Consider the following 25,688-nt stretch of genomic DNA (forward strand, 5'->3'; position numbering starts at 1 on the left):
AGCTCTTGAGTTCGTCGGTGAACCATGGAGCCTTCTTGCTGCCGGGTCTGCTAGGCGGGGTCCTCAGTGGGGCGAGTTCGTCCGCGCAGTTGCTGATCCACTTCGTGAGGTTGTCGGCGGCCTGGCTGGGGTTCGCTGAGCTGGCAGGAGGGTGCTGGCTCAGGGAGGTGGCGAGCTGGTCTGCTGTGATCTTGTTCCAGCTTCTGTGGGCGGCCTGTTGCTGGTGTTGGTGGGTCGTCGTTCTCTTGAAGGTGAAGTGGACGCAGCTGTGGTCCGTCCATTGAAGCTCTGTGGCGTGGCTGAAGTCGATGTCTGTGCTGGAAGAGAAGACTGCGTCGAGTGTGTGTCCGGCGAGGTGGGTGGGGGTGGACACCAGTTGCTTGAGTCCCAGGTTGGCGAGGTTGTCGAGCAGGGTGCTGGTGTTGCGGTCGTTGTTGTTCTCTAGATGGAAGTTGAGGTCTCCTAGGAGGATGTAGTCAGCGGAGGGGAGGGCATGCGGGCTGACGAAGTCGGCGATGTCCTCGCTGAATTGTGTGCGTGGTCCAGGGGGTCGGTAGATCAGGGTGCCTCTGAGGGTGGTGTTCGGGTTGGTGTGGATGTGGAAATGCAGGTGTTCGGCGCTGGTCAGGGTGTTGTCGGTGCTGGTCGTGAGACGGATGGTGTTCCTGTGGATGATGGCGATGCCTCCTCCCATCTGGTTGGCGTTTCGGTCCCTCCGGACGATCTTGTAGCCCTCTGGGATAGCGATGGCGATGTCGGGAGCTGAAGAGGCGTTCATCCAGGTCTCCGTGAGGAAGGCAACGTCAGGGGCTGTGGCGTCTAGAAGGTTCCAGAGTTCGATGGCGTGTCTGTGGACGGAGCGGGTGTTGAGCAGGATGCACTTGAGGTGGGTGCTGCTGGTGTTCGACTTGGCGGGTGCTGGTGCGTGGCTGGTCCGGATGCAGGAGAACTTGCAGGCGTGGCAGCTGAAAGGTCCGTGGGTACGTCGTGGAGTGGCTTGATGGCATTCTGGGAGTCGGCCGGTGTTGAGTGCGGTGAGGGTGGCGGCGGAGTACGTCAGGCGGGTCGGTCGGGGTCTTCGGGGGCCAGGGGTCCTGGCGCTGGACGCGATCCGGTCGCGGACGGGCGCAGACGGGCTTACCTTTGGCGCGCCTTCGGCGCGCCCGCTGCGCGTGACCGCTGCGCGTTCGCACGGTCGCCATTTAAAGGCGAAGTGCGCGGGTGGGCGGAGCAGCTGGGAGGCGGGAGCGGGGAGGGAACAGAAGAGAAAAGGGGCGGGGCTAATGGCGGTGGCGGGAAGCGGGAGCGGGGAGGGAGAGCGGAGGGCGGCGAGGTAGGCGGGCAAACAGGAAGGAGACAAGCACAAATGGAGGGCAAAACACGAAGAAGAAACGGTACAAAAAATACAGGCAACAATGCAGGTCAAAACGGAGGCAAAACAGTTAACAAACGATCATACGGCATACAAAGAAAACAAGCACAAATTTCGGTCAAAAACCGGCGAAAACCAAAGGGGAGCGCTCAAGGCGGCAGCGAGGCCGGCGCTGAGGCAGAAGGCAGGCACTGGGGCACACGCAGCAGCTGGTGGCCGTGCGGCGCGGGGGTGTCCCACAAGTGGGTCACACTCACCTGCGTCGCACGGTCGCCATTTAAAGGCCAAGTGCGCGGGTGGGCGGAGCAGCTGGGAGGCGGGAGCGGGGAGGGAACAGAAGAGAAAAGGGGCGGGGCTAATGGCGGTGGCGGGAAGCGGGAGCGGGGAGGGAGAGCGGAGGGCGGCGAGGTAGGCGGGCAAACAGGAAGGAGACTAGCACAAATGCACAAATGGAGGGCAAAACACGAAGAAGAAACGGTACAAAAAATACAGGCAACAATGCAGGTCAAAACGGAGGCAAAACAGTTAACAAACGATCATACGGCATACAAAGAAAACAAGCACAAATTTCGGTCAAAAACCGGCGAAAACCAAAGGGGAGCGCTCAAGGCGGCAGCGAGGCCGGCGCTGAGGCAGAAGGCAGGCACTGGGGCACACGCAGCAGCTGGTGGCCGTGCGGCGCGGGGGTGTCCCACAAGTGGGTCACACTCACCTGCGTCGCGCGGTCGCCATTTAAAGGCCAAGTGCGCGGGTGGGCGGAGCAGCTGGGAGGCGGGAGCGGGGAGGGAACAGAAGAGAAAAGGGGCGGGGCTAATGGCGGTGGCGGGAAGCGGGAGCGGGGAGGGAGAGCGGAGGGCGGAGGGCATGCATCTTGTTGGTGGCCCCACACTAGATGGTTAATGAGAGCCCTTCATTTGCCAAGGAAGCCTCTTGGCTCAAGAGCAGAGCTTTTAATCAGTCATCTGGGATCTGAATGTACTCCTTCATTTTGTTGGTGAGTTGTCTCTTAACCCTTCAGGAAGTGTTGCCTACTGTGGTCTCTTTGTTGGGCTGAGCTGCTCAGTTGGGAGACATCACAATGCAATGCCTTTAGTCTACAGTGGAGAAGCATTTGCACATAAATGTGTTGGAGCTGCAGGTGGTCTGTCTTGCAATGAAGGCCTTCTCCCTCCCTTTTCAGGGAGCACCGTTCAGGTTTTCTTTGACAGCACAACTATCTATTACATCAATAGATAGGATGGTGTGGGTTGTGTACCGTGTTCTGGGAGGTGATTCTACTGTAGCTATGGGGCCAGTAACAGAACATTTTTACAGTGAAGACATAGCTTCCACACTCCCTCAGCTGGAGAGTGGATACTCTTGAGTGGTCTTAACTTAGAGGATCCCACGTGGAAACTTCACCCTGAAATGAGGGACACGATGTTCTCCAGATTAGGGTGTCCATGCATGGATTTTTTCATCTGGCCCCACAACAGGAAATTTTCCTGGGATTGTGAAATGTTTCCCGGGGGATGCCTTTCATTTTAGTCGGTCATGAGGCATGCTCAATGTGTTTCCATTGATAACACTTCTATGTGTTTCCATTGATAACACTTCTGTTGGGAGTCCTATAGAGGGTGCATGAAGATCAAACACACCTGATCCCCAGAGGGGTCGTGATTAATTTGATATGCCAATCTGTTGATGCTCTGCATTTGACCCCATCTTCCTCTTAGTTGTCCAGTTAGACTTCTCACCCTGAACACTATTTTCTTGGTGACTTCTTTACTCATGCTTGGAGAACTTCAGGCCCTCAGTTTGATAACCGTCTATAGAATTCTACTTGGGTAAGTTGGTTCCTTGTACCTGGACCGCTTTTATACTAATAACGGTATCTGTTTTTCACATCGGCCAGACCATTACAAGTCCACCTTCCAGACCATTACACTTCCTCCATCCTTCCCTCATCCTACCAATGAGAAGAGGAGAAACTGCTGCATACACAGAACCCTACACATGCATTATCTGACTGCATCGATTGCACTCATAAGGAGAGCAGATGATCAGTTCTTTGAGGTATAAGGCTGTGACCACATGCATAATGTCAGGTTGGATTAGCCTTTTCTTAAAGATCTAATATGTCTTGGCCAAGAAGGGCACTCTGGCAATCATTCATGCCCACTTCACTAGGGCCGTGGCTGCTTCCACAGCCCTCATCAGAGGGGGCCTGATAGTTGACTTCTGCTAGGTAACCAGGGAGTAATCCTTGTATACTTTTGCTAAACTGTCTCACAACCCATGCATGCAGTGACTGGTGCTTTGGTCTGTATTGCACGACTTACTTGGTTAACTTGCTCTGTTCAGCCCTGAGTTCCTGAATTTACTGCACTGGAACTCATTTATAAGATGAGAAATCTGCAGGAAGATGTATCCATCAGAATTAAAGGTAACTTACCTTTAGTAATGATCTGTTTGCTGGATACATTATCTTGATGCAGATTTCTCACAGCCCTCCTTCCCTCTAGTGAGTTGTTGCCATGATCAATAAGATCCTAAACTTTGCAGATATATCATGTGTTGTCTTGTCACTGTCAATGCTCTCTTGATTCCTCTCTGGTCAGAAAAAATACTAAGCAATGACGTCAGTTCAACAGTTGTCATATTATATACGAACATCTGGAGGTGGGCACAATCGTAGCAAATGATGCATAGTGCGTCCTGGTAATGCTGAAGAGCTATTGCTGTGGAAAAAAGTTTCTAGAGCCAGTCTGCTTCATGGAAGACATTCTAAAGGTGAAGAATCTGCAAGAATATAATGTTTCCACCAGAAATGTTGTGTTGAAAGTAACTAACATTTTTAATCCGGCTTAAACCTCATCCAACATTCTATGAATTATATCACAACATACTCAACTTAGGCTATTCCTGGAACATTTTCTCCTTGAATGCATTTAAGCATTAGTCACATAGATAACAATTTAACAACATTTTTAGACTCGGACAGTCTATATAGGTTTGAATGCTGACAAAACTATAAATCAATGATATACATTGATGTACTCAATATCTCTTCTACCAAATTTCATGCTTGCATAGACAATTTAGCGCTTCTGCCTTGCAGATACTACATGTACTTTTAATAAAGTTAGGTTGAGTTTACAAATCATTCTGAATTTTTAGGAATAGCCTGGGGCAAGGCGAGGGAATACTGTGCGCACTCAACATTTGACGAACCGTTCCTCAATTGCTAAATATAGATAGGAGGGGAATTGCCGGAGCAAACTGTGAAGGAACGGCCCTGTTCATGAATTCATTTCAAACTTTAACTATTAACAGGAATTTAAATTCACCAACATCACTTGATCATAGCTAAGCAGACCATCTGAGAATGAATCAGATAGTTGGCTTAAAACGTCTCATGCTGTTTATTGAACAGCTTGTGCTGCTTTTAATGCACCTCTTGGCTGAGGGCCAGCCGGATCTGGATTCTTCACTCTGACATTTTCTCGGTGGGCTACAAGCTAGGCTGCTGCTTTTGAGTAGGATGGGCTGCCGTGGCCCATTCTTGCATCAATGGTTCCATTTACTCATGGCTTTCCATAGTGTTGGGTTGGTTTGAATCTTTTTGCCTAATTTGGGTGCCCAGATTGGCTCTTTGTGCAGACTAGGCCACTAAAATGACAGCTGAAGTCACGTGCACAGCCACACAGGGAACGTCTGTCTGTTGTGCCCTGCTCTATCGAAACACACAAAATATTCACTCCCGCCCTCTTGTGGAAAATCATCTAGAGTTGCATATTATAAAAGGGCATTTCCAGGTTCTGCAGCAGAGGGAAGTCCTCCTGCCATAGCCCTTATGAATGTTGTGAAGCTCCTCTACAGATTCAACTCAGACAGGTCTGAGGTCTCTGGTTAAAAAACAAAATAGTATCATGACTTAAAAGCCTGCACCTTGGATCTTAGGTCTTTTCTCTGAGGATGACATTCACCTGCCACTGAGGAAATCAAGAACTTCTCTTCTCCGTTCCAATCTATAGTGCAGACAAATGCTTAAGTAAGGTTTATGGATGCACTTTAGAGTAACGTGATTGTACGCCTCTTCCAAACCTCTTCAGGAATTCTTTCAATTTTTCCCACAACATCAGAGCCTACCTTAGAGAAATAATAAAGGAATGTTTGATTGTCTCTTGGTGGGCAAGTAGACATTTGTCAGGCTTCTCCCTGAATTTGAGGAATGTTTGGTCCCAAGTTATGGCTGAAGTGTTGAAACATAGGTAAATAATGTCATAAACCTACAGCGTAATGAGAGAGGAGTTGCTTGTTTGTGTCCTTTGGGGTGGTCTTTCTGTTTTTTCTTGTCTGGCCTTGGGTTTCCTTACTCCTGTGCTAAGAATATATGATGATGTTGCTAGTGAATCGTCTTTTGTATGTGCCTATTTCTGTAGAGTAACTGGAATTTTTGTGAAAGCTAACAGGTTCCTTAATGTGATGTATTTAGAATTGGAGTGTCAACTTGGATGTTGTCCTCTACATTAATTCTCTTTTTCATTTCCACAGGCGCTGTTTTGACTTTTTAGATCTATTATTGCAAGAGTGGCAAACCCATTCATTAGAAAGGTATGAACTTGATATGATGTTCATTTCTTATAACGCTCTGCTCACAAAAACACTGCAATGCTTAGAGCTGCACACAGATATGAGATTGAATATTTTATTGCATTCAAATGTTTTGTGCACTAGATTGGTGTCTTGCTCATCTGGTAATAAACTTTCCCAGTTTCATTGTTGTACTAACTGTATTTAATACTGATTATGTATATTTATAGCACTTAGTAGTATTCTCTGTTAAGTTAAATTAATCAGATTTGTCATCATTTGTTTGATTTATCTTTGAGTTCTTTTACCTACAACATGTGCTCTTTACTACCTCAGGCTTATTGTTTTGTGATGCATTTACTTAACAACAGTAGCAAATAACCTTTGTGGGGGTAGTTAGGCTGCTCAAAACAGATAGTTTTCCTGATTTATCTTTCTTGATAGCAAAGGATGTGTTATGCATGCTGTTCATTATCACTGCAAAGGGCACAGTTCTACAGTTGAAGGGAGCCTATGTTTAATATAAGCATATGTGGTTGACGTTGACTGGAAACTCCACCCAAGCAATAGAAATATAAAGACCCCAAAACTATTGCAAGGTGAGGTTATTAAATTGTATGGGTTGTTCCTGATGATTCTTTTCGTTCCCACATTTTGTTTGGTTTTTCAATAAAGTGGGTACCCATTTGTCAGCTATAAGATGTGTCCTGTGCTGTCATTTGGGTTGGGAAGATAAGTAAAATATGGAAGATATACTGGAGAGACCAGATCAAGAAAGATAACCAAACGAGGGCAACTAATGGTCCTGCAAATAAACATTTGACAATCTAGATCCCTATGGGGCAATACAATCCCTCCAGATGGAGGAAAGTAAGTGTCTTGATTAGTCAGTAGTTAACCATTTTATATGGTGGCTTTAGTGGTGTCAGTGCCCTTGGCAACTGTAAATGATGGAATTTGATGAAGGTTATGTGGGTTGTTTAATATCCAGGCTATTCAGCTTAATGTCACCATAACCTGTGTGTCATATTTTCTCAATCTTTTTGTAGATAATTATACATTTTGTGTACTTTTCTCTCTTATCCTTGGGCTTTGCATTTTCTCTTTTCGAAATGCCTAAAGTCAAATAGTATTTTCACATCCATTTTATAGACACACTCTTTTTAAGTCGAAGCCTACCAGACAGCGCAGCTGTCTTGTTTGCTAAAGAAATCTTTGGGACATTCAGAAAACTTCCCTGGGAATGCATTCTGCCCGTTGCTTACCATTGGCCTTGTGGGTTGTGTGTCACATTTTCTGGCTTTCTATCGGCTGGTTTTATTTGTTTTAGGCTGTCCAGCTTGAGTTAATCCGTACCACTGAGCAAAGCCCTTTCACTACCTCTTCTTGTATTGTTCCACAAGTGCTGGCTTCTGTGAGGAGGCCTGTAAATCGTGTTCTTATCTTGCCACATTTGCTGCGTATTAAAAGACAGAGGTTAAATGTCAGACCCAGTAATTGGAATCTAATCTTCTTTTACTTGACTCTCAATCCAGTTTCCTTTCAGGTTTTAGTACAGAATCCACCACTGCACTCTTCTCTTCACCAGTACACTGTACACCACTCCACTCCATTCTGCAACACTGCACTCTACGCCACTCCACGCCTCTCTGCTGTACTCTGCACCTCTCTACTCTATGCCAGTGCACTCTATGCCACCCTGCTGTACTCTTTGCCACTGCGCTTTACACCACTCCAATCCGCAACACTCCATTCTACATAACTGCACTCTATGCCAATACACTCTACGCCAATGCATTCTACCCTGTACCAAGCCACTCCACTCCAATCTATTCTACGCCACTGTACTCTATGCCATTCTACTCTAAACCACTGTACGCTACACTACTGCACTCTGTCAATGCACTCTAAACCACTTTACTCAAAACCACTGCACTTTATTCCACTGTGCTCTACACGACTGCACTCTACTCCGGTCCACTCTATGCCAGTCCACTCCACTCTACGTGGCTCCTCTCTATGCCACTCCACGCCACTCCACTGTACTCTGCGACACTGCACTCTGTGGCACTCACCTCTACACTACTGCACCATACGTCACCCTGTCTGCTCTACTCTACCACTGTACTTTACCCCAATGCTCTCTACGCCATTGCACTCTACTCTGCACCACTCAACACTACACCACCCTACACCACTCCTCTCTACTTCACGACACTCCCCTCTTTGACACTCTACGACACTCTGCTTCTCTCTATACCACATAACTCCACTCTACGCCACCCCATGCCACTCTCCTCTACGCAACTAACTTTTAGCCATGCTGTACAGCAGCCACGCTGGTGTACAACATGGCTATAACACATTGGCAATGCCAACTTCTCTTGCATAGGCAAAACCTATTGGTTTTGCCAGTGCTTGTTTACCACTGCTACTGTTCTACTGAGGTATTTCTCATTGTTATGCAATTTCACTGTACCCTCTGTTCTGAAAAAAGTTAATTTGGGAGATATTTACATTGTTTCTACGTGGCCTTAGTGATATTTTCTGTACCTACTGTCTATATCTCAATGGATCTAGATTGACATCTCCCTGTGAACAAGGAGGGGAAGAATGGATTGATCTTCCCTCAAGTGTGTACACAACATTGTGTACAAATGAATACCACAATTGTTTTGTGTTAGAGATTAAGTTCTTTGATACTTTATTGAGGAGTTCCACATCAGAAATTGGTTGTAGATATTTAGGAACTAGGGGGTGAGGACCAAAGGCACTAAACATGCCCCATATGGTAACCCTATTACAAAGCAAACAAAATGGTGCATTATACTGAGCAATGCAGTAATTCAGTGGTAAATTATTTGGCACATCACAATCAACAAAACAGGAAAATTTTATATTTACTGCCCTACTAGAGCTAGCATGTAAATAGTCAAGCAGCACAAAACAAATCCAGAACTCAGATCACACACACAATAAGAAAGCTCATAACGGGACCAGAGGTAAGCCATGATAATCCATTGTTCATAGTGTATTATCCTCAGGGAAATTTAACAACTGGTTCAGGGACGTTACTCCTCGAGGGTAATATATTCAGTAAATTGACTATTGGCATCAAGAGCGTCAAATAAGTACCCCCAAACCCACCTTGCCTGACAACGTTCAGTTTTTATTGTTCTGTTTCTGAGCTAAGCCTTATATTGTGGAGGTACTGTCTTTCTGTGAACCAGTTGGCTGAAATAAGAATAGAAGGACAGTCCAACAAGTTATACACAATGTCTCTCTGTGGCCTGGCTCTCTAGAGTTTCCTCTCCATGTTAGTCTAGTTGCCAAAATGCTCTCCGTCAGATCCTAATTATATTAGAGGACAGGTACCACCAGACTCGCTAGTGATCACCACCGTTTGTAAGACATCAAATTCATAAGTTAGCGGTGACACACCCCCACCCGACAAGGAGAGCAAGCACATTGACGTGGTGGGGGAAAAAGAGGTCCACGCAGTCTGCAAACCATTGGCGTATCGTCTACTCTATGGGTTTGTTTGCCAGATAAGACCGTGCTCACTGGGACAAAATGGAGGATCTCCTCCAACACTCCCAAATGAGCATAGAAAAAGTGGACAGGGCAAACTTATATCTAACACCTCCATACGTTGTGCCCTAGAGACTGCAGACACCAGAGCAAGAAGGATTAACGCTAGCATCCTGCTCTGCTACCATGCATGGCTGCATATTTCAGGGTTCAAGCCAGCGGTGCATCAAAACTTCCTAAATGAACCCTTTGATAAGGAACATCTCTTTGGGCCCCAAGTAGACGAGGCCCTGGAGACAATGTAACAAGACACTGCAACAGTGAAATACGGGCGCTCCTTTCACCACTCCATCTATCATGGAGGTTTCAAAACCACATCTTCGGAAACCTCCACGTCCTACCAATTTAGCCAAAATCTGTATTCCTCCTCCCGAGGTGACTATAGAGGCTCCTACAGGGGCAAAAATCCCAAGGGTAAAGTCAAAGGTGTTTCCCCGCGTGATGGAACATCCAGCAATAAACAGTGACTTGCCTCACCTTCCCCTGACCATACACCACCTGTGGGGGGTCGTTTCAGAACATTTTACCCACATGACAGTCAATAACATCAGACCAATGGATTTTGGACATTATTCAGCATGGCTATTGTCTGGAGTTCATTACCACACCTCCCAACATCCCACCTCGCACCCACTGGTTATCATTGGAACATCAAACCGTGCTCACGCAGGAACCTTCCTCTACACCATCAAGGGTCAGGCTTATTCTTCCTATACTTTCTAATCCCCAAAAAGGACAAATGTACGGCCTATTCCAGATTTAAGGCCCCTAAACCACTACATTCTGTCAGAACACTTCCTATGGTCACACTCCAAGATGTGATCCCACATCTCCAACAAGGCGACTTTCTCGCAGCTCTTAATTTAAAGGACTTCTATTTCCGCATTGCAATACACCCAGCACAGAGCAAATATCTAAGATTTGTGATAGCCGGAAAAATCTACTAACTCAAAGTCCTCCCATTTGGGGTCACTTCTGCACCTCTGGTGTGTACCAACTGCCTAACACTAGTAGAAGCACATCTGCGCAGACAAAAAATCCATGTATTCCCTTATCTGGACGACTGGCTCATCAAAGTCAGTACTCCTCATAGTCAGTACTCCTCTATTCCAGCAACACACAAAAGCTACCATAGATCTACTTCATCAATTAGGCTTCAGCGTCAGTATAACCAAATCTCACTTTCAACATCCACAAATTCAGCCGTATCTGTTTGCAATCCTGAACAAGCAACTAGGATTAGAGTATCCCAATACCGCAAGAATTAAACATTTGAAAACATTAATATCCTTTAACTAATCAATCAACAGCTCACAGTAAGGACTGTCATGCAGCTCCTAGGAATGGTCGCTTCCTGCATTGCCATAGTACCACATACTCGCCTTCACATGCGTCCATTACAAGAATGCCTAGCGGTCTTAGTGGTTTTAGTAAAAGGGTCAGTTAGAAGATCCATTCTTGATAATCGGCCGCACTCATCACTTTCTGCAGTGGTTGAACACCAATAGCCTGTTATAGTGGGCCTTTTCTAAACCCTGCGCCTCCGATCACTCTGACAACGGACGCATTCCTCACAGGCTGGGGTGCACACATACAGGACCTCACAATTCAGGGCCTTTGGGATTACAAGCACTAGACTCTCCACATCCACTACCTAGAGCTTCAAGCTGTTCACCTCAAAGCATTCCTATCTCCCCTGATAGGCAAGGTTGTCCTAGTTCGGACAGACAACACAACAGCCATGTATTATCTCCGAAAACAGGGGGGTGGGCACTCTTCGCAGCTCTCACGCCTATCTCAGACCTTTTGGCGCTTTACTTTTCATCACAACATTCATCTGTTAGCAGAACGCCTTCCGGGAACAGACAATGATTTTGCTGACATAGGCTGGATGAGGCAACAAGTCCATCAGTGGGAACTCACCCCCATGTCCTCCTCCCTTATTTCCGCATATAGATCTGTTCGCAACTGCAAACATAAATGCTCACACTTTGCCTCCAGGTTCCCACACCCACTATTCAAAGGTGTTGCGCTATGGACAAATTGGTCAAGGATATTTGCCTTCGCTTTTCTGCCTCTCCCTCTACTTCCATTTCTGGTTCGAAAATTCAGGCAAATATCTCTCACACTTAAGCTAGTAGCTCCCACATTGACCTGACAACCCTGGTACACAACTTTACTAGATCTCTCAGTAGTTCCCCTCCAGAAGCTCCCCATCAGCCTGGACCTTATCACTCAGAACCATGGAGAAATCAGGCACCCAGATCCCAAGGCACTCAACCTAGTGATATGGCTCTTGAGGTAGTAGAATTCGGCTACCTCAATCTCCCACCCGTATGTATGACCATTCGCAAAGAAGTACATAGACTTGCCACAAGGGCACACTGCACAGCTTAATGGAAAAGATTTGTTTGTTACTATCACGCTAAACAAAGTAATCCATTCAATGACACTATACAAAACATTATGTTTGAGGCATGTGAGCTCTAGATCACATGCTTTGCATACTCCTGCCACCCAGTGTTGGGTCCGGATGTTTGCAGGTTGTTTTTCTTCGAAGAAGTCTTTCTAGTCACGAGTTAAGGTGACTCCTCCTTTCGGTGATAGTGCTCATGGACATCGACTCCATTGTTAGATTGTTTTTTTCCGCCATCAGGCTCGGACGTGTATTGCTGTGCTCTGAAACCGTTGTTCGGGTTCCCCTTGGTGCACAATCCACTCTACCCGTGACGGTATTGTTTGGAATGCGTGTTCCACTTCTCCGCGTATCGCATTGGTCGAGGAAAATCTTTATTTCAATCGTAAATCTTTGGGAAGGCCGTTGGGCCTAACAGCGTCGATCCACCTCGCAGTTGATGGAACAGACTCATTCAAATTCTGTCCTCTGTGCCACGCAAAGTATCCATGCATGGACTCACACAAAGTGTTCAACTTCTGCTTATCTCCGGAGCACAACGAACAGGATTGCGATGCATGCAGGTCGTTTCGATCAAAGAAAAAGCTCTGCGATCGTCGAGCTCAACGTCGTGAAATACAAAGCCAAACCATCGAATACATGCCAGACATCTTCGATGAAGGATCCGAACAAGGAGAATTCGATGCACAATGCACCGAAGAACAGGAAGAACTTGTATCCATTCCAGAATCGGACTCCCGAGATGGAAAACAACAAAAGGCAAGATCAACGTCCCGTGAGTACCAAACACACTTTGTCCCAAAATCCAACTCAAACCAAGCAAAAGTCTTCGGTTCCACCCCGGCCTGCGGGTCACGGTCCACACCGAGAAGATGTTTTTGATGGCCCGCCTTCCGGCTCGGCTCCGAAACACGTCGTAATGCCTAACGGCTCGGGATCGTGTCGGGCCAAAGTCAGGCAACCGAGCCGAAACCTTCAGGTTCGAAGCCCAAAACTGCTTCGAAGCCGAAACCCTTGACACCAGAATCAAAGACGGTTTCGGAACCGAAATCTTCCATGCCAAAAAGTCATTCCACCCCGGCACCGAAGTCATCAGTGCCAAAACCAAAAAATGTTCCTCCGCAGCTACAGGTTCTGATTTTCGACGTTCCACTACCCAAATCGGAGCCAAAACAAAAGTAACTTTATATTAATCCTGATACAGGACATGTTCTTACTAAACCGCCTCAGAAGTGCAAACCTAAGTCAGGCAACACACATTATCACATTCCTTTGAAGAGGTAGAATGTCGGTACTAACCTCTCCTCCTCCTCCTCCTCCACCACATTCTCCTACGCCATCTTTCCCATCATTAGAACATTTATTTATTACACGAAATAACTCTCCACCACAACAACCTGATGACGATGATGATGGAGATGGTGGGGATAATATTTTACCTGTAGATCCCTGGAAAGACTACAACTCTGATTCACCCAGAGACAATGACCCAGACTTTTACCCTCCTGACGACAATGTAGGATATCTAGAATTACTTGCTAGAGCTGCAAAATATCATGGAGTACAATTACACACGGAATCTGTAGAGGAAGGTTTCTTATTTGAAACGCTCAGTAACACACAAAGGCCTAGTCCCTCTCCATATACTCAAAGGCATGATGAAACATGCTGATTATCTATTGAAAGACCCTGTTTGTGTTTGTATACTCACCCACAGAATAGACAACAAAATATAAGCTTGCTTCGTCTGATCCAGCTTTTATTAAAGGACAGTTACCACAAGACTCTTTGGTCTTCTCTAATGCCCGTAAATGGGCCAATTCACAAACTTCAGGGGATGCCCCCCCCCTCCAGACAAAGAGTCAAAATTGTTAGACGCCACTGGTAAAAGAGTAGCCACCCAAGCAGAGAACCATTGCCGCATTGCCAACACCCAGGCCCTACTAGCCGGGTATGATAGAGCACACTTGGACGAAATGGAGCAATTGCTCCAACATCTCCCAGATGAGCATAAGGCTAAAGCTCAGGATTTAGTTCAAGAATGAGCGCTCACTAGTGTTTTACTGAGGAGGCACACATGGTTAAGGATTTCTGGTTTTAAACCTGAAGTCCAACAATCCATTTTAAGTACTCCATTTGACAAAGAGCATCTCTTCGTGCCTGAAGTAGATAAGTTATTGGAGAAAATGAAGAAATATACGGATGTGGCTAAGTCAATGGGAGAACTACAACCTCCTTCTAATCGTGGCTCCTTTTGTCATTCCTTCTATCATGGGGGGTCCAAGACCATGTCCTCAGACAATACGGCTGCCTCGTACAAAGGCAACAATCAATCCTCCTCTTAAAGAGGCTTCTTTAGAGGAAAATACAGAGGTGACATCATCAAAGGCAAGGGCAAATGTTCCACACCACGTAATTCCCCCTCCCCTAACAAACAGTGACTTGCATACACTTCCCCCGATCATTCAACACCTGTTGGAAGACGTCTTTTACAATTCCTCCCCATTTGGCAATACATACCCACAAGCAAATGGGTGTAAGGAATTATCCAACATGGTTATTGCCTGGAGCTTGCCAACAATCCTCCAAACACTCCACCCCCCTCTCACAAAATGTCACCAGAATATTTACACCTGCTCAAGCAGGAAGTCTAGTCTCTCTAGCTAAAAGGATCCATAGAGTCTGTACAGTTTCAATATCAAGGGTCAGGTATGTACTCCCTGTATTTTCTAATTCCCAAAAAGGACGGCTATATACTGTCAGAGCATTTCCATATGGTGACACTTCAACAAGTGCTCCCACTTCTACAGCAGGGCGACTTTATGTCTACTCTAGACTTAAACGACGCTCATCAAATACCGTAGATTCGTGATAGCAGGTCATCATTACCAATTCAAATTACTACCGTTTGGAGTCACCACTGCTCCCATGGTATTTACCAAATGCCTGGTTGTAGTAGTCGCAGCTCATCTCAGAAGTCAGCACATCCATGTCTTCCCATACCTGGAAGACTTGCTCATCAAAGTCAGCACTTACCAAAAGTGTCTCCAATACACTCAAGCCACGATTCACTTATTATTGCAACTGGGGTTTACAGTGAACACGTTGAAGTCTCGTCTACAGCCTACCAACACACAAACCTATCTGGGAGCCACCATAGACACTCAAAGAGCTCTAGCCTCTCCCAGTGCAGCCAGAAGTCTCAGTATTCAGTCCCTTCTCACTCAGTTTCAGCCCAACCAATCATTACCTTCAAGAGTATTCATGCAACTGCTAGGAATGATGGCGTCTTGCATCGTAATTGTTCCCCATGCAGAACTTCACATGCTTCCCCTTAAAAAATGTTTAGCAAGTCAGTGGAAACAGTTGCAGGGTCAATTGACCTATCTAGTGTTGGTAGATGGCCGCACTCTTCGTTTTCTGCAATGGTGGAATCGACAAAATGTTTCCACAGGGTGGCCTTTCATCGACCCTGTTCCACAGACAGTGCTAACAGCAGATGCATCGCTCACAGGTTGTGGTGCTCACCTACACAATTCAAGGGTTGTAAAGTCTAAAGTACATGAGTCTCCATATAAATCACCTAGAGCTACTAGTAGTGTTTCTAGCGCTACTAGTAGTGTTTCTAGCGCTCAGAGCTTTTCATTTTCACCTCATAGGCAAAGAGGTGCTAGTCCGCACAGACAACATGACAGCTATGTTTTAAATAAAGAAACGGGGGGACACACTCTCTCCAACTAGCAGCCTAGCACAAGCCATTTGGAAATGGGCTATACACCACAAGATTTATCTCCTGGCAGAACATCTTCCAGGAGTAAACAATCAGATTGCAGACCTTCTCAGCAGACAGAGACAGCAAATTCACGAGTAGGAACTTAATCCCCAAATTTTCCTCCCTTACTTTCAGGAATGGGGATTTCCTCACATAGAACTATTTGCCACAGCTCAAAACGCAATATGCTAAAACTTTGCCTCCAGGTTCCCACACCCGCTTTCCAAAGGCAATGCCCTATGGATGAACGGGTCAGGGATATTTGCCTATGCTTTTCAGCCTCTCCCACTCATTCCGTTTGGAAACTCAGACAAACATCCCTCAAACTAATTCTCATAGCTCCCTCTTGGGCACGTCAACCTTGGTTCACCTACCTGCTGGAGCTCTCAGTAGTTTCACACCAAAAGCTGCATCTCTTCTCCAGTGTCCTCACTCAAAGCCAGACCAGGCAGTACTTAAAATACTTTTTGAAACAGCTGCAACTGCTACTGCTACAGGTTAGCCACCGCTTTGGGAATATAATAATAATAATAATAATAATACAGCATTTTGTAGAGCGCGAACAGCTACCTCACAAGGAGGTGTCCCGGCGCTGAAGACCGCTGGGGAACCCGTCCTGGCTTTCCCTGTGAGATGGTCCCTTTCTGGGTATCTCCAAGGTGAAACCAGGCATCCCCGGCGTCTGTGGGGGGCCGTTGTAGAGATGAGGCAAGCTTAATGCCCAGAGTTGCCGAGTGTGTTCATGGTTAGAGTAGGTACCGAGGCGAGAATTATCGAGTCCGTTTTGACCCTGGTCCACGACCCTGCCGCGTCGGGAATTGAACCCTGGTCCCTGGCCGAATCTCTGCTTGCGGGTCTGCCGCCTCTAACCAGTGAGCCACACCTCTCCACGCATCTGTTCTTGGCATGTAGAGCTGTAGATTCACATAGTTGTTGCAGTTTCTTACCTTACATACATACGCATGGACATCTCTATTCTACACTTACTAACTTCATTCTTACCCTCTGCAGGAAAACAATCTAACAATGGAGTCGATGCACATGTGCACAATGTCCGAAAGGAGTCACCTTTCAACGTGACTAGAAAGACTTCTTCGAAGAAAAACAAATTGCAAACATCTGGACCCAACACTAGATGGCAGGAGTATGCAAAGCATGTGAATCTTCAGTTCTACATGCCAAGAACAGATGCTTACTGGGTATGTAACATTATCTTTGTTACGTACTCCATCTAAACCTCTCTGGGATCACTTTCATATCCATATACAATTACACGTTGCTGCAGCAGCTGCCTATCTGCAAAATAACCAACTGTCTTTATTCAAATTGCCAGTTACTAAAGACTTCATATAAGGTCTTAAAAGAGTTATTCCACCTCAGGTGCCACCTGCACCTTCCTGGAATCTTAACATTGTTCTCACAAGACTCATGGGTCCTCCATTCGACTTGTTAGTGAGCTCCAGGCATTAACCTTAGAAGAACCCTTCTTCCAACTTCACAGGGACTGGCTGGTCCTTGACACCAACCCCAGATTCCTCCCAAAGGTTGTCTCCCACTTACATCTCAATCAATCGAGTTGCCAGTATTGTTTTCACAACCAGACTCCGTTGCAGAAAAGGCTTATATAGATGTCAAAAGAGCCATCATGTACTACATAGACAGAACTAAAACTTTTAGAAAAACAAAACAACTTTTTGCTGCATTCTCACCACCATGTAAAGTAAATCCTGTGTTTGAGGCATGTAGTGCTGTAGATTCACATGCGTTGCATACTCCTGCCATCTCGTGTTGGGTCTGGATGCTTGCAAGTTGTTTTTCATCGAAAAAGTCTTTCAAGTTATGAGGTAAAGTAACTGCTATTCTTGGTAACAGTGCAAATGGGCATCGACTTCATTGTTAGATTGTTTTCTTTACACCGTCTGGTTCAGATGTGTATTACTGCACTCCGGTTCAAGACCGTTTCGGACTGCTTTTGGTTCGTAATTCACCCTTACCCTCAATGAGCTATGCCTCCTGACAACATTAGGAGGCATAGCTCATTGAGGCATACACCCTCCTCACCCCACCTTTTACTAATACCAGCTCGAATGGCAGAATAAATCTTTCAAGTCCAGAGAGCCAGGTATTTTTTAACTCACTCCTTAATTCACTCCTGACCCTTCCTCTTACACCCCTGCATCACACATAGCTGTGTCACTAACAACAGTGCTCCCACGTAGTCGTAGGTCGCAGCACGCCCTGTCCCGTAGAGGGGCAGGAAGACCCCTATGATGAAGCATGACACCAAGGGCCCTTTTGGTGTGTGAGGGGTATTTAAACAACTAATGTGTATTCTCCACGACCGTGGGATGCATATTGAGTAATCGGGAGATCTTGTATACCCATGGGTGGATCCCTTATGTTTATGTAGTAAAACTTAACAACTCTTAGTTGCTTTTTCACCTCCTATTAAAGGAAAGGCCATATTCAAATCGGGCATTGCCCAATGGAAAATAAATGCATTCAAACATGCTACATTAAAGCCAAAAGTACTTTGCCAACGCCTACTACAGCACACTCTACTTGCAAAATAGGGGCTTGCATGGCTTTCCTAGGTAATATCCCACTGGCTGATGTATGTAGAGCAGCTACATGGTCTACACCACACACTTTCACGAAACATTTTTACGTGGATGTCCTAGATCCAACAAGCTAATGTAGGTCTGGCCGTGCTACCTACACTCTTTCAAACAACTGCAACACCCACAGGTTAGCCACAGCTTTAGGAGGGCACTGCTTTACAGACCATGCAAACCATGTGTATCTACAGCCACACATGCCTCTAACAGATTATGTTACTTATCCTGTAAGCATCTGTTCTTGACATGTAGTGTTGTGGATTCACATGCGCCCACCCTCCTCCCCAGATACATGTGGCCGTTGTAGTTTCCTTTACCTTTTTGCTATTGCTTTATTACACTAACTTTACACTCCATTCTCACCAGTCTGCAGTAAAACAATATAACAATGGAGTCGATGCCAATGCTCCTTATCACCTAAAGGAGCAGCCACTCGAACGTGTGACTTGAAAGACGTCTTTGAAGAAAAAGTGTGCACACAACCGGATTCATTACTAGATCACAGGAGTATGTAAAGCATTTGAATCTATAGCACTACATGCCTCGAACAGATGCTTACAGAGTAAGTAACATAATCCTTCTTTATGGATCACCATACAGCTGCAACATTCCTGAATAAATACACCAAACAGCACAATGGGCACCACAGAGATGATTACAGTTACTCCGACCAGAACCTAAGTGATGTGGAATAATTTGGCCTTTGAAGAAGGCTACAAAGACCACAACTACAACATTGTACTCCCGTCCCAAGCAGGCTAGCTGCCTGGCGCTATAGTTGTACAGACACTGCAATTGTGGGTCCAGTGTTGTGCCGACACTGGAGAGAGGCGCCGTTGCCTGAACATTGCCATAACTAATATTGCTTGATTATTCAGCTTTGTCACATGCTTTGTAAAGGTCATCCATATACTGCTATGGATACTGCAGGTATACTATGAGTGTTAGAGGGGTGGATATTTTTGAATGGCGGAATGGGTATCCCATGTGTAGTCTTAGGCCGCCTCCATGGCGGATACCACTCTTGTCACAGATGGTTATTGGGGGGCAATGTTGTTGAGAATATTTTGGTTTGCAGGATAGCTAGCTTGAAATTTGTGACTTCGTGGGTGGGACATGTTAAACGGAAAAAGTTTACAATGTTGGATGCATTCCTGGGCAGTACAGAACAGAATCGAAACCTATACCACGTATTTGAACATGTGCCATCTGCCATGAATAAAACACACAGACACAATCAGATTAATTTTTATTTTTTTTAAATAAACTTTATTGAGTTTTGATATAATAAGACATTCGTACAATTGTCACCCTTTCCATTACATTAATGTATTTTTTGCAATTAGCGTTTAGTTTTGTTGCGTCAACATTTTGCCTTAACACCACTAATTTCTTAATATGGTGCATATATTCGTTCAGCGTATCCCATCTACTCAACTTTTTAATTTTTTTTACTCCTTATATTATTCATATTAAATACTGATAACAGAAGGTACATAATATGCATATTGTCAGTGTAACAACCCTAAATCCCATGCACCCATCCCGCAACTGACTACTTGGGCTACACAATCGGTGTCTACTTTAACATACAGAGTTGTCATCCATTGCATCTGTGGTAAGAGAAATAGTATAAAGCACCACATTTCAATGTACATCATCGCATTTTGAAGCTATAGCGTGACACAATCAGATTCATGACTTGGAATGTGCGGGGTCTAAATGACAGACTCCTAACGTGCCACGTGCTGGCCTTTGCTAGTAGGCATGGTGTTTACATATTACTGTTACAGGAAACCTACATTTGTCCAGGAAATCAAATTGGGTGGCAAGCATTTGGGGTACACATCGATACTTCGCAGACTGTTCTGCTTTCTCAAGAGGGGTGGCGATAGTAATCTGCAAGGGGGTCCCAAATCACCACATTACTGCCATAGCGGGCCCAGACGGTAAATACCTCATTGTCCAGGTAGTGCTTTATCACACTTGCATGTGAATGTGTACGGCCCAAACCATGATGACTTCCAGTTCTTTTGTACTGTGGGCATGCAGTGCAGCAAACTGAACCCCCAAGCACTAATATGGGGCAGAGAATATAATGTCACACTGGACAATATTCTCAACAGCACAAATGTGAGGGACAAGCACTAAATAAACGTGGATTAGGAAGGCCCTACTTGGCACTATGCAACAACACAAACTTCTTGATGTCTAAAGGGCTGTACATCGTGGCAAATTAATATACACATTCAACTCAGCTGTACACAGGACATCATCCAGGGTGGACTTATGAGTGGGTTCGCGCCGTGGCGGGATACACGGAGCAGATAGAACACTAAATCGGGCCACAAATCTGGTGTTGACACCATGCTTCCCTGATTTCCCACAGGTGATTATGGGCTGGAGATTCCAGCTGTCCATGCCTCTGAATAGCACTCTTCAGAGAGGAGATCAGAAACAGCGTAGCCGACTACTTTTAACTAAATAAAGACTCTGTGGAGATTAATTATCTAGGGAAATATGCGACTGCAAGAAGGTATGGGGAGGGAGGGCATCTTGGGTGCCCACAAGCTGGCCTCTTAAAGCTGAAGTGGGCAGTTGACTCCATTGCTACCATTGCCACAAGAGAGGGGCGCACAGCCTATCGTATGTCTGATATCTTGGCAGAGTTCACCATCTGTTATACAAGATTATATTGAGCTGCATGTAGTAGGCAGATTGGCGACTTGGGCCAGTACCTGAATGCACTGACAGTGTGAGTGGAGACAGTTTAAAGGGAGATAACTCTCTTCCTCCCTTATGGAGGAAGATATAAAAAAAGGCACTCGATCTGAAATCGGGCTAGGCTCCTGGCAGGTATGGTCTGACTTGCGGGTTTTATAAGGAGCACGCAGATCGGCTTGCCCCACACATGTTAGAAATATATGGAGAGGCTGCTAAAAGGGTGAGTTGCTGCCAATGGTACTGGAGACAATAGTGTTAACGCTGCTAAAACCAGGGAAGCCTGAGCATGAGTGCGTATCATACAGACCAAAGTCAATTATAAACTTGGATAACAAGATCCTGGCTAAAGTACTCATGGCTCGCCTGTTGCCACTGATGCATGGGCTGGTTCTGCTGGACCAGTCTGGCTTTATACTGGGACGCTCGACAGCCTACAACTTGAGAACCCTGTTCACCGTGCTGCATCATCATGATCTGTAGCTGGAGGTGATAGCAGTGTTTCTTGATGCGGCCAAGGCGTTTGATTCAGTAGAATGGCCATTTATGTTGGCAACACTTACCAGAATAGGTCTGGGTAATGCAATGATGCGTTGGATTTCTCTTTTGTAGATGAGACCGACAGCACGTATACGTAATATTAGGCAAGTGCCACATCCCATAGACATCCAGCATGGCACACGTCAGGGATGTTCCTTGTCACCCCTGATTTTTGCACTGGCAAATGAACCGCTGGCATGTCTACTACGTGAAACACGTGGCCATATGGGTAAACGGTTTGGCGTGCAGCGTTTACTGTTCTCCCTGTACACTGATGACGCACTTCTGATAATCAAAGACCCGGTGGTCGATGTACAACCAATAATAGAAGAAATCATGCAATTTGGGGGAGTGGTCTGGTTTGAAAGTCAACTGGGCAAAATCTATTATGATGCCATTAACAGGTAACACCACACAACCAATTTTAGATCAGCCGTTACAATGGCAAGAAATGTCTATCCATTATCTCAGGATCCCTTTTTCTCAGGGCCCTGGGGGGTGTACTGCTTGAAAACTATGGCACTACGATTGATAAAATTGCAACCAATGTTGAAAACAGGACAAAATTGCAGCTGTCCATGGCAGGTAGAATAGCAGTAATGAAAATGGTGGTATTACCACAACTATTCTACCAGTTTCAGAATGTTCCTATACTTCTCAATAAGGCTTTATTTCAGCAACTTGGGTCTTTGATGGTCAAAGTGGAATGAGGAGGACAACAGCCTCATTTAGGGTGGAATGTACTACAGAGGACTTTTAACCAAGGTGGGTTTGTGGCGCCAGATTTCAAAGTATACTACTTCAAACAGGCCCAGTTCACCTCTCATTAGTTTAATGATTAACGTAAAGTTCCACATAGAGGCTTGGAGAGAGCCCTAGTAAGCCCCGATAATCTCAGTACGGCGATATTGAAAGACCCAAAAAGATCCAGAAATGAAATTCACACCATAATTACACCATGTGGGCTTGGCACAGGCTGGCGACAATGTGTGCAATTGACAATATATATTCCCCGCACATGCCTTTGTTCCGAAGCCTTCACTTTGAGATTACATTTGAACCAGTGTCCACTAAACGAGTGGTGTCATGTGGAATAAGGAAAATGGGAGACCATGATATGAACAATACCATCCTCACACACATAGACTACACCCAGGGAGGAAACTCCCCAAGGTATGTTTATATATCACTGCCTGAAAGAGACAGACAACTAGTCCCAGACCTCCCACAGGAGCTCCGAATTTGAAGCCTGATCTCCTTAGTTGCTGCAGACCTTGCACCCAGGAAATTGGTCACCATAATCTACACTGCTGTATTTGAGGACCTGCCGTCTGTCTATGTCAATTATCATCAGAAACAGTGGTTCCTGTGGAATACGCGCGCTGTATATAGCGGCTGTGTATTCTGTACAGATTTGTTAATGGTCGACTTTTATGAACACTTTGGAAACCTTGTAAAAAATTGTCACCAACATGTCACTAATACTTTAGGTTCCTGTTTTTGACTGGGGGCACTATGCACGTTTACGTTTTCATTGTAAATAGTATTTTGTTTGTAGAAAAATATAAAAATATGACTATCATACTAAACCAAAGGTGTATATGGTTTCTTCATCCTCTGACATCACTCTAACCCTTCCATTGCGATTGCACATCTCAGTATCAACATACGGTTTTATTATTCCACAGGAACCACTGTTTCTGATGATAATTTACCTACCCTGGTTCCTTAGTGAGTAGGGTCTCCTTGTTTCTTGTCTCGCCTGTCTATGTCAAGGCTAGGTCGCACTGGGCCAGAGAATTAGTGTATGACGTAACCGATGAGCAGTGATCCTTTTGGTTCATTCACACCAAGAAGTATCCTTGAGTGGGAAGCAGAGATTAATACACTACAGATTTTTACACAGGCTACATTATACTGTTGTATCACAGGCAAAGTTAATCAGGAGTGAGGGTGCCCAGTACTTAAGGTGAAAACCCCCGAATGTTGATTTTCTGCATCTGGCATGGGAGTGCCCCCGATCAGATATTATTGGAACCAGATGTTTAAGATACTAAGTGCAGTGACTGGTCTGGCACTGGTCGATGATCAACTAATGGCATTGCTGACTTTTGTCAAGAACGTTCCCCAAGGAGGTGTGACATTTTGTGGGATTGGCGCTATTGATGATCAAACAAAGAACAGCCATGCATTGGGGTAGAGGTAAGACACACACAACAGCAAACTGGATCACGGACATGGTCACGTATCGCTCACATGCTGAAACGAGGCAAATTGCTCCCTACAACATGTCACCCAAAAGACATATGGGAACCTCTGAGATCCCACTTGGCAGAAGCTAAGGCTAGTCCAGATGGTGATACATAAAGCACTAATGACCTGGTGGTATAGTCAAAATAACTTCACATCATGCAGGGCACAACACATACCTGGGATACCAATACTGTTGCTGTGTGATGCCATGGTAAAGGACAGTATATATGTTTGTTTGATTGCAATATGGTAATTATGTCCCATGTGTATGACATATCGCTCAGTTCTCTACTGCTGACATTGTACAACAGCTATTTAATAAATAAAGTTACAAAAAAAACACGTGGGTGTTGGCGGAGGACCGGCAGAAAGAGGTAGAAGGATAACAGCACAGTTCGAACTGACCAGTGGCCCATTGTTGCGGTCACCATTCCTGCCACAAAATCAAGCAAGAACCCGTGGCATAGATACTACAGAGCCAGTCTAGTCAAGGTGGGCTGTAAGTGGATGGGGCGCTAAGGTCTCTTGTTCAGCTCAAAAGAGGGTCAGTATGGAAGGATCACAGCAGAAGGGTAGGGATGTTGTCAGGGTGCTGAAGGTTGTGAATAAGAATGTAGGAATGAAGACGAATTTAAAACTTGGGCAGACCAGTTAGTAACTCCAGGCCCAGCTCATGGTACTCATTAGTAGCATTAGTCAGCACTAACCCAGTAGAATGAGAAGCGGTGTGCTGTGATTGGCCCCAGCAAGTGTGGCATTACTGCATACCTAAAACCAGGAATAACCTGGCTCATCTGTATGCAACCAGGGGACCTCCAGGCCAAGGGGCCAGAAGGAAGAGATAAGCCAGTGATCAGGCATACACTCCATAAGTTCTGCACCTGAAGCATATAGGCTTAGCAGCTGTAGCATATTTCAAAGGATTGCTTGTGACTCAGAGCATGAGCACTGGCCTATGTTAAAGGCCATTGCACATCACCTACCCATGAGGCCAGGGATGATGCTGATGGTTCGTCGAAACTCTGCATCTTAGATCTACAAACAAAAGTACTGTTACTGCTCCAGGCTGTTATCAGCACCTGACTCCACTCCTAGGAGAGGGTAGGAGCACACACCCTTGACACTCACTTAAGGGAATTTCCAGTGGATTAGTATTGGGCCCTCAGTATGTTGAGATAACGGCGTGGTCATTGGAGCATCAGGCCTCTCCAATGCCCAAGGAGGTAGCAAAACCATGAAAAAGGAACAGAATTTGGTAAGGACAACAGTATGTGGACCTCTGATGCCCCATCTTGGCATTGCAGATTGGTCAGACGCCCCACCACCAGTTTTGATCTGTAGCTTATAAGGAAAGACCAACAAAAATGGCAATGCATCCCCCTTCCTCTACATTCCTTCAAGCATTCTGCAGTGGTGTTTTCTTTTCATTGTGTGTTTGTGAAAGTAACTTTTACAGCCTGCAAGCTGCTTATTACTTTCCTCTGATCCTCACAGACTCTCCCCATCTTCTGTTTAGTTAGTGATTTTTAAAATATGTTAGTTAGCTTTCCTGATGCCACATGTTGTCTTGTAGAGCCTGGACATCTGCAGTATAATAATATTATCTCATTGTGTCTGGTCTAAAATTGTCACCGGAGTGTTTTGTACCTCTGGTATTTTTGACACTTTTTGTTATATTGGCTGATATAATGCCTTACCAGCATTGGGCGTTCATGAAAGTACAAGAGCTTCCTTCATGTTATTACAAGTTCTCTTGTTTCCTGTCTGATTTTGGAAAATTATATTAGGCCTCTTTTTGTATGATGTTTTGTTGAAGTCCCCACAAGGTTT

The 25,688-nt window shown here is 45.4% G+C and overlaps 1 protein-coding gene across 38 annotated transcripts in view; it reads left to right on the forward strand.

Moving 5' to 3' along the window:
- Positions 1-25,688, forward strand: part of CLASP2 (cytoplasmic linker associated protein 2) — a 1,832,463-nt gene that overhangs the window by 979,548 nt on the left and 827,227 nt on the right. For all 38 annotated transcript variants that reach the window (XM_085607571.1, XM_085607579.1, XM_085607573.1 and 35 more), the window contains one exon: positions 5,909-5,968. In XM_085607571.1, the coding sequence (XP_085463697.1) occupies positions 5,909-5,968 (60 nt within the window). The remainder of the gene's footprint in view (positions 1-5,908; positions 5,969-25,688) is intronic.

Source organism: Triturus cristatus, chromosome 5_2 (genome assembly GCF_964204655.1).
Source record: "Triturus cristatus chromosome 5_2, aTriCri1.1, whole genome shotgun sequence".
In the NCBI taxonomy this organism is placed as follows: Eukaryota; Metazoa; Chordata; class Amphibia; order Caudata; family Salamandridae; genus Triturus; species Triturus cristatus.